Genomic DNA, 13,357 nt, shown 5'->3' on the forward strand with positions numbered 1-13,357 from the left:
ACCAAGTAATTTTGGACAATTTCATGCTCCCAACTTTGTGGGAACAGTTTGGGGATGGCCCCTTCCTGTTCCAACATGACTGCGCACCAGTGCACAAAGCAAGGTCCATAAAGACATGGATGAGCGAGTTTGGTGTGGAGGAACTTGAGTGGCCTGCACAGAGTCCTGACCTCAACCCGATAGAACACCTTTGGGATGAATTAGAGCGGAGACTGTGAGCCAGGCCTTCTCGCCAACATCACTGCCTGACCTCACAAATGCAATTCTAGAAGAAGGGTCAAAAATTCCCATAAACACTCTAATAAAAATTGTGTAAAGCCTTCGCAGAAGAGTTGAGGCTGTTGTAGCTCTGCAAAGGGTGTGCCAACGCCATATTAAACCCTACGGATTAAGAATGGGATGTCATTTAAGTTCATGTGCATGTAAAGGCAGGTGTCCCAAAACTTTTGGCAATATAGTGTATATATAACTTGCCATCATGAGGTACAGGGCTTTTCACTGGGGCAGTACCCTTAAAAGGACAAAGTTGTACCATTTTTAGGGGTACAATATGTTACAATAGCAATACAAGGTACAATTTAGTAACCAAAGGTACATATTTCCTTTTCAAAGGTAAAAAAACTGCAATATGTACCCATTATAAAGGGTACAACAGGTTTAGCCTTGAGGGTACTGCCCCAGTGACAAGCCATTGTACCCCTATACAAATATACAAATTTTGTAATTTTTTTTTTTTCTGACATTCAGTGACTATGACAAGCATATTGCTACAGAATTTGTCAAGTACATGATTTTACTCATTAACTATTTGTGAACACACTTATAAATTTATTATAATAAAATGCTTTTGTTGTCACATGCTTCTCTAAAATGTTTTTTTAGCCAATCAAAAAATTTAAGCTTTCAATATTAATATTATGTTAAAAATCCAGTCAATAATGTTTGTCAACATTTACTTCTATTAAAAAAAAAAAAAAATTATATATATATATATATATATATATATATATATATATATATATATATATATATATATATATATATATATAAAATGTATTTTTAATAGAAGTAAACACACATTAACAGAGTCATTTTATATACAACCATAAATAAAAGTGTTTCTTAATTATAAAAAATGCTTTCTTTATTATAATTTAATACAATAAATGCTTTTCTTATAACTTAAGCTTTGAATAGTAATATTATGTAAAACATTCAGTAAAATTCTTTATTATAAGAAATGCTTTTGTTTATGGTTGTGACATGTTTCTCTAAAAGATGTTTTCAAGCAAAATTAAAAAAAAAAACACAAGCTTAAATATAATGTAAGCTTAATATCATTAATATTATTACATATTAATTTTAATGCTTCCCCCCCCCCCCAGGATTTTTACAGCCACAGTAACTGGGTTGAATTAGGGTACAAAAGTCCATATGCCAACCTCATCAGACCGGATCTCAACATTGAGAACATTGCAGGTAGATAAAGACAGTGATAAAAATAAACATGATTGCACACATTTTTTTTTAGTGTTGACATGTCCAATGTTAATTTGTAATAGCTCTTATTAATCAATGTTTAAAATGAAAACTGGAAATAAGTGAACAGATGACTTGGTGCAGCTGATAACAGGTTACACTGGAGAGTATATCATGTTGTATAAAATTAATCTATGTTGACTGTTCCTAAACAGCAAATAAGTAAACTGAGTGCATGTTTGTGATCTATATGTGTTACTGCTGTAGATGGAATGCATGTGTATTTGTTTATGTACAGGCGTTGCAGTGCCAACATGCAGTGACTGTGCCAGCGGTACCTGTCCAAAACAGCTGCTCCCTGCCATTCTGAAGGGGAAGTTCCTCACTTCGGGATACATGGGCTTGTTCTCCGCTGACAAACCTCAAGGTGAGGAGACATACATAGGTTTATACCAGAAGACATGCATGTGCATACATACTGTAAAAAATGTAAGATGAACTCAAAATGTTTGAGTAACTACTTCCACTGCTTTTTAAAAGCTAACTGATTAACTTACAACAAATGTTGAAGATTAATCAGCTTCCTAGAAGTTGTTGTAACTAGGATGTTAATAGACAGTTGTGGCTCAACTCATTTCTTTACATGTCTTGCACATTTTTTTTTTCTTTTCAATATTACACAGTACAACAAAATCAATTTGATATTTTGTGTTCATGAGGTGAGAAATAGTTTTAATTAAGCAAGGCTTTACCAAAGGGAACACTAACTGTGACAACACAAAATTAATTTATTTGCTTGTGATTGTTTAAAAAGCAATAAAAAGCAAAAGCTAAAACACTTAACTTATAATTAAGCAGTATAAGCAGAGGCTGTATTAACCAAAACATGTATAACTTTTTACCAAATTTTAAAAACATTAACAGATATTTCAAAATGCCTTTGACAGTTAAAAATAAGATATGAGCTGCATTGTCCCACTTAATAAACATTTTTAATAGTTATTAGAAGTGGAAAAGGGGGATATAATTAAGAGGGGGGAGGGGGGGGGGTCTCACACAGTTTCTGCCAATCTCATGTTAATCTTGAGTACCCATAGAGTAGTAGTGCGTCCTTCATATCACCGAAAAGTCTTTAGTTTTATCATATTTATAAAAGATACATACGCTGTACCAAGCCTTTTCGAAAACAGCCGAGCGCCTGGAGGCGTGTTGTGTGAACGGAAATAGAGTGACAAGCTGTCATGAGCACGTGCAGCTTTTGCGTAGAGATCGTCTGCAAGCCATCAATGGTCAGCTAAACAGATGTATTTAAACACACACAAAATACACCATCGTATTATCCCTGGATAACTTTTGAATCACTATAATGAATATAGCGTATATGGAATGATGAATAATGAATTTATGAATTCACTACATTCGTATTGTTTACATTATATGCACTTAGGTGCCTATTGCCAACAAAACAGACATTTGAAGCAGTTTTACTCACCACCTGCGGTTCTGACTCATGACCGGGATCATTATCGCTGTGACCGCTCCATCTTTCAGTTTCAAACGATCTGTAAATCCAGCATTGAACTGGGCCTTGTTTATTAAACCATAATTATTTGTCTTTTATGTGTATATGAAAGGTAAATGTAGTCATGGTGGAAAGACTGATCTCAGCAGTACCCAGAATCCTCGAGGTGGGATCAGTAAAGATGAGCACCTTTCCTATAATGCTGATCTACACAATAAAGCCGTGAACCTGGCATCTGAAGCCACCCTGGAGCTGCTGGAGGACATCCGTGGAGCTATAGGAAACAAGGACTACCTTCGGTATGGGAATACATTCCTTATATATCCTTAGACAAACTTTCTTAAACATTTAAGTATTATTACTTGCAATGCTGGGAACAAAATGTCATGTTCTCTTAAAGGCTTAGTTCACCCAAAATGAAAATTCTGCATAACTCTTTATATTACAGCCTGGGAAGTAGGCCTCCTACGCAAGTAAAACAAATTTACAGCCTGCCTTTCAGTAAATATAGTGTTCCTATAAAGTAGGCTACGGGATAAGAGAACAATATTTAACGTTTGAGGAATAAAGGGGTAACAACTGGGAAAATTAACAAATATTTATACTATATATATATATATATATATATATATATATATATATATATATATATATATATATAAATATTTATATAAGTATTTTAGAACTAAGGGGTACTTATTCTATTATTATGATACATCTGCAGGCTGTGTGTTGCTTGTTACCCTCATGTTCCATGAAGTTGTAGGGTACATACAATAAAAACGTCCACACAATCTGATATCACTGACTCTGAAACCTTTATTTGAAAAACAACTTAATTATAATAATAATAATTCCTTACATTTATATAGCGCTTTTCTGGGCACTCAAAGCGCTTTACATTTCGAAGGGGGAATCTCCTCAACCACCACCAATGTGCAGCATCCACCTGGATGATGCGACGGCAGCCATATTGCGCCGGAACGCCCACCACACACCAGCTTATTGGTGGAGAGGACACAGAGTAATGAAGCCAATCAGTATATGAGGATGATTAGGAGGCCATGATGGACAGAGGCCAGGGGGCAAATTGGGCCAGGATGTCGGGGTTACACCCCTACTCTTTTCGAAGGACATCCTGGGATTTTTAACGACCACAGAGAGTCAGGACCTCGTTTAACGTCTCATCTGAAGGACGGTGCTTTTTGACAGTATAGTGTCCCCATCAGTATACTGGGGCATTAGGACCCACACAGACCACAGGGTGAGCACCCCCTGCTGGCCTCACTAACACCTCTTCCAGCAGCAACCTAGTTTTCCCAGGAGGTCTCCCATCCAGGTACTAACCAGGCTCAGCCCTGCTTAGCTTCAGTGGGCAACCATTCTTGGGCTACAGGGTGATATGGCTGCTGGCATTCAAACAGATTTACAACAGAGATGTTCTCATAATTTACTCATCTTTTTCGCTTCCGACCAACTGTCACCAGCACATGGTAAAGACTAGAAGGCATACAGCTATGGCCACTGGACATGCGCACATCATTATTGCATCGTTTAATATTTATTTATTTTATTTAATAACTGTATTTGCAGTATTGTAAGGGTAGGTTTAGGGTTGTGGCTAGGTGTAGATATTAATAAAACACAATTTAATAAGTAGCAAATTTAATTTACTGTCCTTTATCCTCAGATTTTGCTTAACTTCCAGCCATAGCTGTATCCCTTCTAGATACAACCCCATCGCATGCATGAGTGTCTTGATGTGGTCACATCAAAGTCGACATGAAACTTGGGCATGACCTCCGTGGTCATGTTAGGACAGACAGGAGGTTCAGGGATGACCTCCGTGGAGGAGCGGCTTCTGGAGCGGACTCATGGGCTGGAGAGCAGTGTGTGGCCAAAACACACAAAATGCCCATCGTCGCAACGGGAGTGTAGTCATCAGTGAAGCCTTGATAGCTTCAGATGCGACGTTCGTGACGTCAGGAAACACTGATGTGGCTGCCATGGTGACTGAAGGCTCTGGTGCAGCAGCCATGACAGCTGGAGGCTCTGGTGTGGGAACCACAGGATGTCTGATCCACATAAACAATTCCCAGACTCATGTTTGCTCGTTCTATACAGGGAATAATTTAGAACTGTGTGCCTAAGGCAAAGTCTTGTAATGATTGTATCTTCTCTTCTTCTGCCAAAATACCCTCTTTAACCTCCTACTTGATTTTGGATATTATAAAGATGTCTTTCCTGTCACTTCTTATTCCAAAGTTCTTGCCATTTCCCTTTTATAGCTGTTCTGATTTTGGAATGAAGCGCAATGTGAAGCTTGACGTAAGCGCGCTGTGGTCTCTGTTCTCCTGTCTTGTTTGTTTCTCATTTTGTTGTAAGCATTAATTAAAATAAATATATAAATAAAACATCCGACTTCCATGACTTTTCGCGTGACTTTCTTGGCACACTTATGTCACGCTTCAAGTTATGTCAAGTGTGAACGGCGTGAACTCAACCCTTTTATGTTAGTGATATCAGATTGTGTGTATGTGTTTTTATTTTATATAGCCTGTAACTTCATGGAACAAGATTGTAACAAGCTACACTTCACACCCCGCAGATGTCACACTTACCTGTAACTACATGAAACAATAGTATATTTCTCAGTATTTAAAAAAAAAAAAAAACGTCACAATAGTTTGTTTTACTTGCATTGAAACTCTAAAGCCCAAACTAAAACAGCTGCACTTTTGCTATCACAATTACTGCATGAATGCACTAATATGTACCCTGCAATTTAAAAATTGGTAAACTATTATTACAAAAAGTCACGTTTTTTAATGAAATCTAAAAGCTTTCTGTTCCTCCTTAGTCTACGTATTACACTTTTTAAGAATGAGGCTGTGCTCGTCCTTTGTGCAAGTTACAATACATTTATTTCTCTGTAAGAGATATGAAAACACAGTTTAGATCGGGAGCACTCACTATAGCGTGCACACTCAAACTCTTTCATGACATACTAAACGCTATTTCCACTGTACTAGCTTAACCTATTGTCAAAAACAATATCCTATTGTGCAAATGCAAATACTGTACAGGACAATAGACACGTTACCCTTCTAAATCCATAAACATAACACAATTCCCGAACATGTTAGATAAATACTCTTACAAAGCCTAGGAGTACAGTGATTTAACATTAAAATATCACATTACATTCCTACACAGATACATGCACATACTTCATATTTGTAACCGTAGAAATGATGATTCGGTATATATTCACAATACTCTTAGCATTTATAACTGCATGAACTATCTTACTGCTTTTTTAATCATTATTTTATTAATTATTTTTAATTAATTATTATTATTTTATTTATTTCATTATTTCACAGTTTTAATCCAATATGAAATATGCTTGTGAACTTACTATTTTATGAACTTGATTTTAAACCAACACCTGATACTGTATTTTAACATCCCATTCTCACTAAATGGATAGTAAATGCATTTTTAACACAGAGTCTCACTCAAATTCACGAAATGCTCTCTGAACTGAGAGGCTGAAAGAATGACACTAGATGAAATTAACATGGGAGTGGGGTGAGGACTGTTCACAATTTTTAGCTTAGCTTACTGAACACCACATATGGCTAATCAATGTTCTTAAAGTGCATATTGCAGGTTTAACATTTTTTTCGAGATGAATATATAACCTTGTACAAAAATACCATATAAAAAGGTACTGCAGGGTTTAAAAATGTTTTGCAGGACATAAGGGCATTAATTTAGTAGATAAAGTGACGGTCTCTGTAAAAACCGTTTTTTTTCAGCGTCGCGTCATTTTACGTCACTAAAGGGAGATGTTCGCAGAGCTCTGTGTTGATTCAGTGCAGAATATATTGGTATTTAGCAACAGCGGCCGTGAATCAGTGTGTTTTCGGTAGTTTTTGTATTCTATTTATCATCGTAATGGTAAATTATTGTATTTGTGGAGGTTGCACAAACTTCAGCCTGTCAGGACATCGAGTACAGAGGTTTACTAACAAGAAAAAGGACGCTGCTGTCTTCTGTGCCGGGGTTTGTTTTGTGCAGGTGAAAAGACGGGACTTCACTTCTGCATGTGCTTCGAAAAACGCGTTCATTTTAGACTGGAGGATTATCATCCTGGCGATATGATGGAGTTCAACATTGTAATACTTCTGTAAATGATTATATTAAATTAATAAACTTACACACGCTATGCTTCTTCACCGTTTTTACTTGAATCAATTTCAGCACTGATACAAATTATGTACACATGCATACAGTCTCACACTCACACAAAACAGTTTTGAATTACGTGCTGGTAATGTAATTTCATTCATGCCATGTATATACTGTAAACGTATATATACCATAGATATATACATTCAAGTTCACACAACTACATAATCACGGCGTAATATACATCCTCACACTATCAGTGAATGGGCACGGAATAAACTCATAACACAGAATTAATGAATAAAGGATAACATGAAATACAGTAAGTTAACACTTTATGTTTGGCCGCCGGCGGGAGACATGATCACGGATCCGTCAGAGATGCAGCTCGATGAAGACTTACGGTGCACATTTTAAGTTTTGTGTTTGATTATTACATTTGCTAACTACCAAATCAGTCGTGATGAGAAACGGCTATATCACGTAACGTTAGTGTGGACGGATATTAACGCGTGTGACATACGCTTGATCAAAGTTTATTCGTTTGTTATTAGTAATCAGTTAGGCCTACTCCTAGATGACCAATAGCTTTGCTATTGCCTGATTCATGATAATAATCTGTACAATATTGTGATCTGAGCACATGTCGTTAACGTTATATCTATAAGCCAACACCAGTCGCTGTCCTGTTCTCCACTGCTTCTCCTCACACAACAGCTCAATTTGTCTCTTTTGACAGTTATTCTGTCTAATTCTGGCCTGTCCCTGCTCTCTTGACCACATAGCAGGCTAATTGTATGGCTGTGATTAGTTATACGAGTATAAATAAGCATTTACAATTTCCTCAGCATCCGAACTGTCATTGCGATCCATTGTTTTTCTATAGTTTATATTGATCGCGTTCCCTTCAGTGACGTCACGTCCGATTAGGCATTTTTCAGATGCGGAAGTAAAATTTTCTCTCAAAAAACGATTCCAGAAGCCTATGTAGCGTTTTTATGCGTGTTTTTTCAAGAAAATCTATTTCATACATTATTTTTCTACACATTGAATCACTAAAGCTCTAACCTGCAATATGCCCTTTAAGTTTATTATCCATTACTCGTCTCTCATTTTTCATCTCAACCATGGTATTTTTAAGCACCTGTGTTTCAGTTTTGCTCACACTTAGTGTTACGATCCTTTACCAGGATTATTAACATCACTGTCCGCCATTTTAGAAGCAAATAGCCTACTCACCAGTCAAGCTAAACATTTCGTAATGCCTCAGGCACGAACTGCAGTTCTATGAAATATCAATACTCTTGTGCATTGCTGAAAAATTAAATATTGTCAGCTTACATGTAAGAGATATGAAAACAAAGTTTAGATCGGGAGTACTCACTGTAGCGTGCACAGAACTCGATATTTCCACTGTAGCGTCAGCGACCAGACTAGTGTAGCGCTTAGGGTGCCCTCTGCTGGTGAAGATGGGTTTACTCAGAGCTACACATACGCAACTACCACTTTCAGGGCCCAGAAAGGTAGTAAAGGCACCATTAAAGTACTCAAATAAATGTAGCCTTGGTAAGCATAAGTCTGGATAAGACTTTTAAATGGTAGTGTATGTAGCATTTCTAATTCTAAATAATATACAGTATATAACTGTAAATGCAATGTGAATTAAATAATGTTCACATTAAAATCCATTAACCAGAATAATATTTTTCCCTTCATCAGGCTGATGGGTATTGCACGATCTGCAAGGATAGCTTTTGTGATTGACACCACAGGCAGTATGTCAGAAGAAATTGCTGAGGCCAAGAGACTTTGCTACCTCATCATTGACAAAAAGAAAGGAACTAAAGATGAACCATCTGAATATATTTTGGTACCGTTCAATGATCCAGGTGAGTGCAAAAAGGATTTCACACTGAGTTTGTTACACACCACACACTGAGTTTGTTGTTCTCTGTTAAGAAAACGTCTCAGGTTACGTATGTAACCATGGTTCCCTGAGAACAGGGAACGAGACTCTGCGCTGACTGCGCTATGGGGGAACATCCTCCGTGACCCGTGCTCGAAATGCCAAAAATCACCACACTCCAATCCTATTGGCCGGTGACAGCCTATCACGTCAAACAGCGCGAACCGTGACGTATAAAGGGAGCGCCTGGGGAAACAGCCGACATCTTCTTGTCTTTGAGCGACTGTAGCAGGCATCCCACAGCATGGCATGAAAGCACAGAGTCTTGTTCCCTGTTCTCAGGGAACCATGGTTACATACATAACCTGAGTTCCAGGGAACTCAGTTCCAGGGAAAAACCGGGGGCAGAACTCCAAGGCTGTCAGTGACAGCATTCCCTACGGCCAACAGCCCAAGCTGAGCCTAAAAGAGGCCTTCCTAAAAAAGCCTACCAAGGCTGCTCGAGCATCTGGAACCAACAGCCCGAGAGGGGGTGGTCCCTTTAAGGGAATGTGGCCAAGGAACCAAAGGAACCTCGGCCAGTCACTCGGGGGGAAAAATCCATCCCGCTGCCACCAAGGTGGCCTAGCCAACCTTGTCTGATATACAGAATCTCCAAGCGCAAACTCCAGAGAGGAGAGCAGGAAAGAGCGACTGCGAAAGGGCAGTAACAACTAAAACCCACACGCAGAGATGGGCATCCTGGAGAGCGGAACTCAGCTAAACGCTCTGGACCCTCGTATGAGGGGAGTACAACCACTCATCCAAGGATCTACTCAGCCGTTAACAAGGTGCTGAGGAGGCTGTGCGCTAAAGACCCCTGACCCAGGGGAGCACAAACCAGCCTGGGGGCAGGTCTAACGGGAGACTTCATAGAAGTTTACAACAATACCAGCTTAGGGAGCTAAGCACAATTACGCAGTTAACCCCGAAGGGAAGTACAAAGCTCAACCTAACAGACAGACCGTAAAGCGGGCACATAGTCATGGAGGCCGGGAAAAGGGCCTACAACATAACCAGAGTTCACCAGAGAACTAGAACTGAATGCAGACGGCAGTAGCCCAGGACGGTCTGTAGGGCCACACTCTTGCATATCAAGGTGGAGCAAACACCAAGACATAACAGCTGCAAGTGCCCACGAGATAGCCCGTCCAACACAAACCAACGAGCAGTGCACTCGGTGAAGTACCTTCTACTCTTTAAGCAAGAGGAGTACAACATACGCCATCATGCGCTAAGGAAAGGCCCCGTGGGCCTATAATCCCAGCAGGCACGTGGCATCAGCACGTGGCAGTGTTATCACTTAAAGGGAATAAACGCACAAAATACTCAGTAAAAAACATCTTTTACTCTCAGTGAGAGGAGTACCAAGCTAAACTCCGACATGCTAGCAAAGGAAGGCCTGAAAGCGGCCTGTAACCTTAAAGCGCGCGGCGATAGCTAGTGCATTTACCCAATCATGGAATGATGCCCGTACACGACCAGCGTAGCTGGGCCAACAGGAAGCTACAAAAGAGGCCTGGAGAGGCTACCACTTAAAGAATCATGTGGCACTAGCCCGTGGTCATGACAGGGCCCTAGCTACAAAGAAGGGCCAGTATAACCTAAAATGACAAATTTAAGGGAACTAGCTACACAACCTGAGTCTAGGCATACACATTCCAGCAGGCAATGTTAAACATGCTAAACAGCATGAGCGTAACGAGCATCATAAACCAACAGTGCTGTATCCAAACAAGCTGCATACAGAGAGGCTAACAACAAATAGCCAACAATCAAACAGCAACGAACCCCAGATGCTGTGGTGCAAACGACCGGGAGAAGTCGGGTAAACAAAATTCCCAACACTCATCCTGAGTGTGCGATCCAACAGGTGATGCACTCAGTGAAACACAAACCCTAACCGTGGAGTACAACAATAACACCGTATTCATATATAGAGGCCGGAAAACCTGCTATCATAGAGAACAGGTGTAACTTGTGGCAGTACAAACACGCTCACATAACACGCCTGCATAAACATATGAAGGGGAAATATGGGCAAAAAACGGCCAGCAACTTCCTCAGAAAGAGGCCAGAACTAGGAACTATACAACCACAGGGGAATAGTCATGACAGGGGGATGTAAACAAACATACACCTAACCTAGTTCTAGCCTAGCCGCTAGCTAAGGACTGTATGTAGACCACGCTACACTCGGGCTACAAATTCCCAAACACACAGAGAAAGCAGCGCGAGCGACAGCATTAGGTGGCCGAAAAACCGGCCAACACATAACTGACAATAGCGAAAGCTAGTTCTAGCTATACACAGTATCAGCCGAGAAACTACACCAACGCTAAACAACAAAACGGCCATAAAGGGCCTGCCTGTAACAGTCAGCCTAACATACAGTTATTTGCCCAAATAACCCCATAAAACATGAACAGATGACAACTATATGCACGGGAAGCTATACAGGCAAAGCAAGGTCTATATAGAGAATGAAAAATGGACCTGGCTTACCTCCTGCGGCTCGTAGAACGCAGATTCCTCCCCGATTCATCACACGGAGGGGAAAAACCAAAGTTCCAAAGCCCAAATCACTTTCACTATCAAGCCAGACGGCTGGCCGTCAGAAATATATTCATCATAGGCCCATCACATCAGCCCGACTGTAAAGCCCGCAGCATATAGATGTCACAAAACGCTACCGGGGGGAGAAGGAAGAGCGAGGGCGAGAAAAAACCCTTGCGAGAGCGGGGATCGGCTCCTCGATCACCCCCTCTCAGATCTTGCTTCTTCCTTCTAGCGTCTCGCCGTCTCTGCGACTTACTCAGAGGAGGCGCACGAGCGGCAACACTTTCCCTCTGGGCCTGCCTCTGAGCCTCGGCTCGAGACGGCCCGGGATCTCCCTGCTGTCTGGGCCCAGAGCTGGATCTGAGCGGGATGCAAGATCTATATGCCGCGGAGTGCGTCTTCGCCTCCCTGAACTTCTCAACCACCACCTGCACGGAGGTGCCAAAAAGCTCAGAAAATGTTTCTCTTTCTCCCCGATGTCCGCGCAGTTGAGCCACAGATGCCGCTCAGTGGCCACCATGCCCGCCATAGATCGATCGATCGAGGCGGCAGTTTGTTTGGTGGCCCTCAGAGTGAGATCCATGGTCCAACGTAACTCCGCGATCGCCTCAGCGGAAAGACCTTGACCCTGATCAAAATCCGTAAGCAGATCAGCCTGATATGCCAGAAGCACTGACATAGTGTGCAACGCCGCACCAGCCTGACCTGCAGCGGCGTAAGCTCTGCCATTCAAATGCGACGTCACCTTCAACGCTTTGGATGGCAGGGCCGGAGCTTTCAGTGTCGGTGCACTCCCTGTAGCGAGATAGTTCGCAAACGTCTCTTCCACAGGAGGCATCGACGCGTACCCATGCTGGCCCAATCCCTCAACATCAGCGAAGTCAGCTTGCTGATACTGATGCTGATGGATTCGGGCCGAGTACGGGTTCTTCCATGCCTTCTCGATCTCAACATGAAGATCGGGAAGGAATGGAAGGCTCGCTGGAGTTGCCGGGTTATGAGTAGAGAGAAAACGATCGTCTAACCTGCTGCGAGCGGGTTCCCTCCTCACGCGCTCCCAGGGCAGCTGCAGTCTGCTCGAGGCGCGTTCCATAACCTCCAGCAACTCTGAAAACGCCGCGCAGGGAGGCCGCGCACCTCGGCCATCTCCTGCTCTCCAGGGCCTTAGGCCAAGAGAGCACTAGCTCCTGGGTCTGAGGATGTTAAGGATAAAACATCGTCGTCATCCGCCAGAAGCGCGTCCTCGTCAGTCGCTTCAGCTTGAGAGAGATTGACACCCCTCTCAAATTTTTCAGCGAGCTCCACCTGCGAGCCCCATGATTTCAATTGCCGCTGAGCCTCAGCACGAGAAGGGCCGGAATCACCAGGCAGCGGTGATGGCACTTCTCCCCTAGAGAAGAGGGCCAAACGAGAACGGAGCGTTCTCAAAGGAAAACACTCACAGTTAGCACAGGCAGCACCCTCAAGTACTGTCCGTGCGTGCTCCTCGCCCAGACAGAAAACGCACAAGTTGTGTGTGTCCTCCGGTGTCAGAAACCTGGGACAAGGATCAGCACACTTCCTGAACGATTTAGCAGACATAACTTTTGGCAGAGTGAAAAAGGCACAAGCAAAAACAGTCGCGAAAAGACAAGAGGATGTCGGTTTCCCCAGGC

At 41.7% G+C, this 13,357-nt stretch overlaps 1 protein-coding gene across 1 annotated transcript in view; it reads left to right on the forward strand.

Annotated features, from left to right (window-relative positions):
- LOC137033117 (von Willebrand factor A domain-containing protein 7-like) overlaps positions 1-13,357 on the forward strand; it is a 32,475-nt gene that overhangs the window by 8,365 nt on the left and 10,753 nt on the right. Inside the window, exons 4-7 of the mRNA XM_067405237.1 lie at positions 1,386-1,479; positions 1,778-1,906; positions 3,114-3,300; positions 8,918-9,087. Of these exons, the coding sequence (XP_067261338.1) occupies positions 1,386-1,479; positions 1,778-1,906; positions 3,114-3,300; positions 8,918-9,087 (580 nt within the window). The remainder of the gene's footprint in view (positions 1-1,385; positions 1,480-1,777; positions 1,907-3,113; positions 3,301-8,917; positions 9,088-13,357) is intronic.

This window comes from Chanodichthys erythropterus, chromosome 12, assembly GCF_024489055.1.
Source record: "Chanodichthys erythropterus isolate Z2021 chromosome 12, ASM2448905v1, whole genome shotgun sequence".
In the NCBI taxonomy this organism is placed as follows: Eukaryota; Metazoa; Chordata; class Actinopteri; order Cypriniformes; family Xenocyprididae; genus Chanodichthys; species Chanodichthys erythropterus.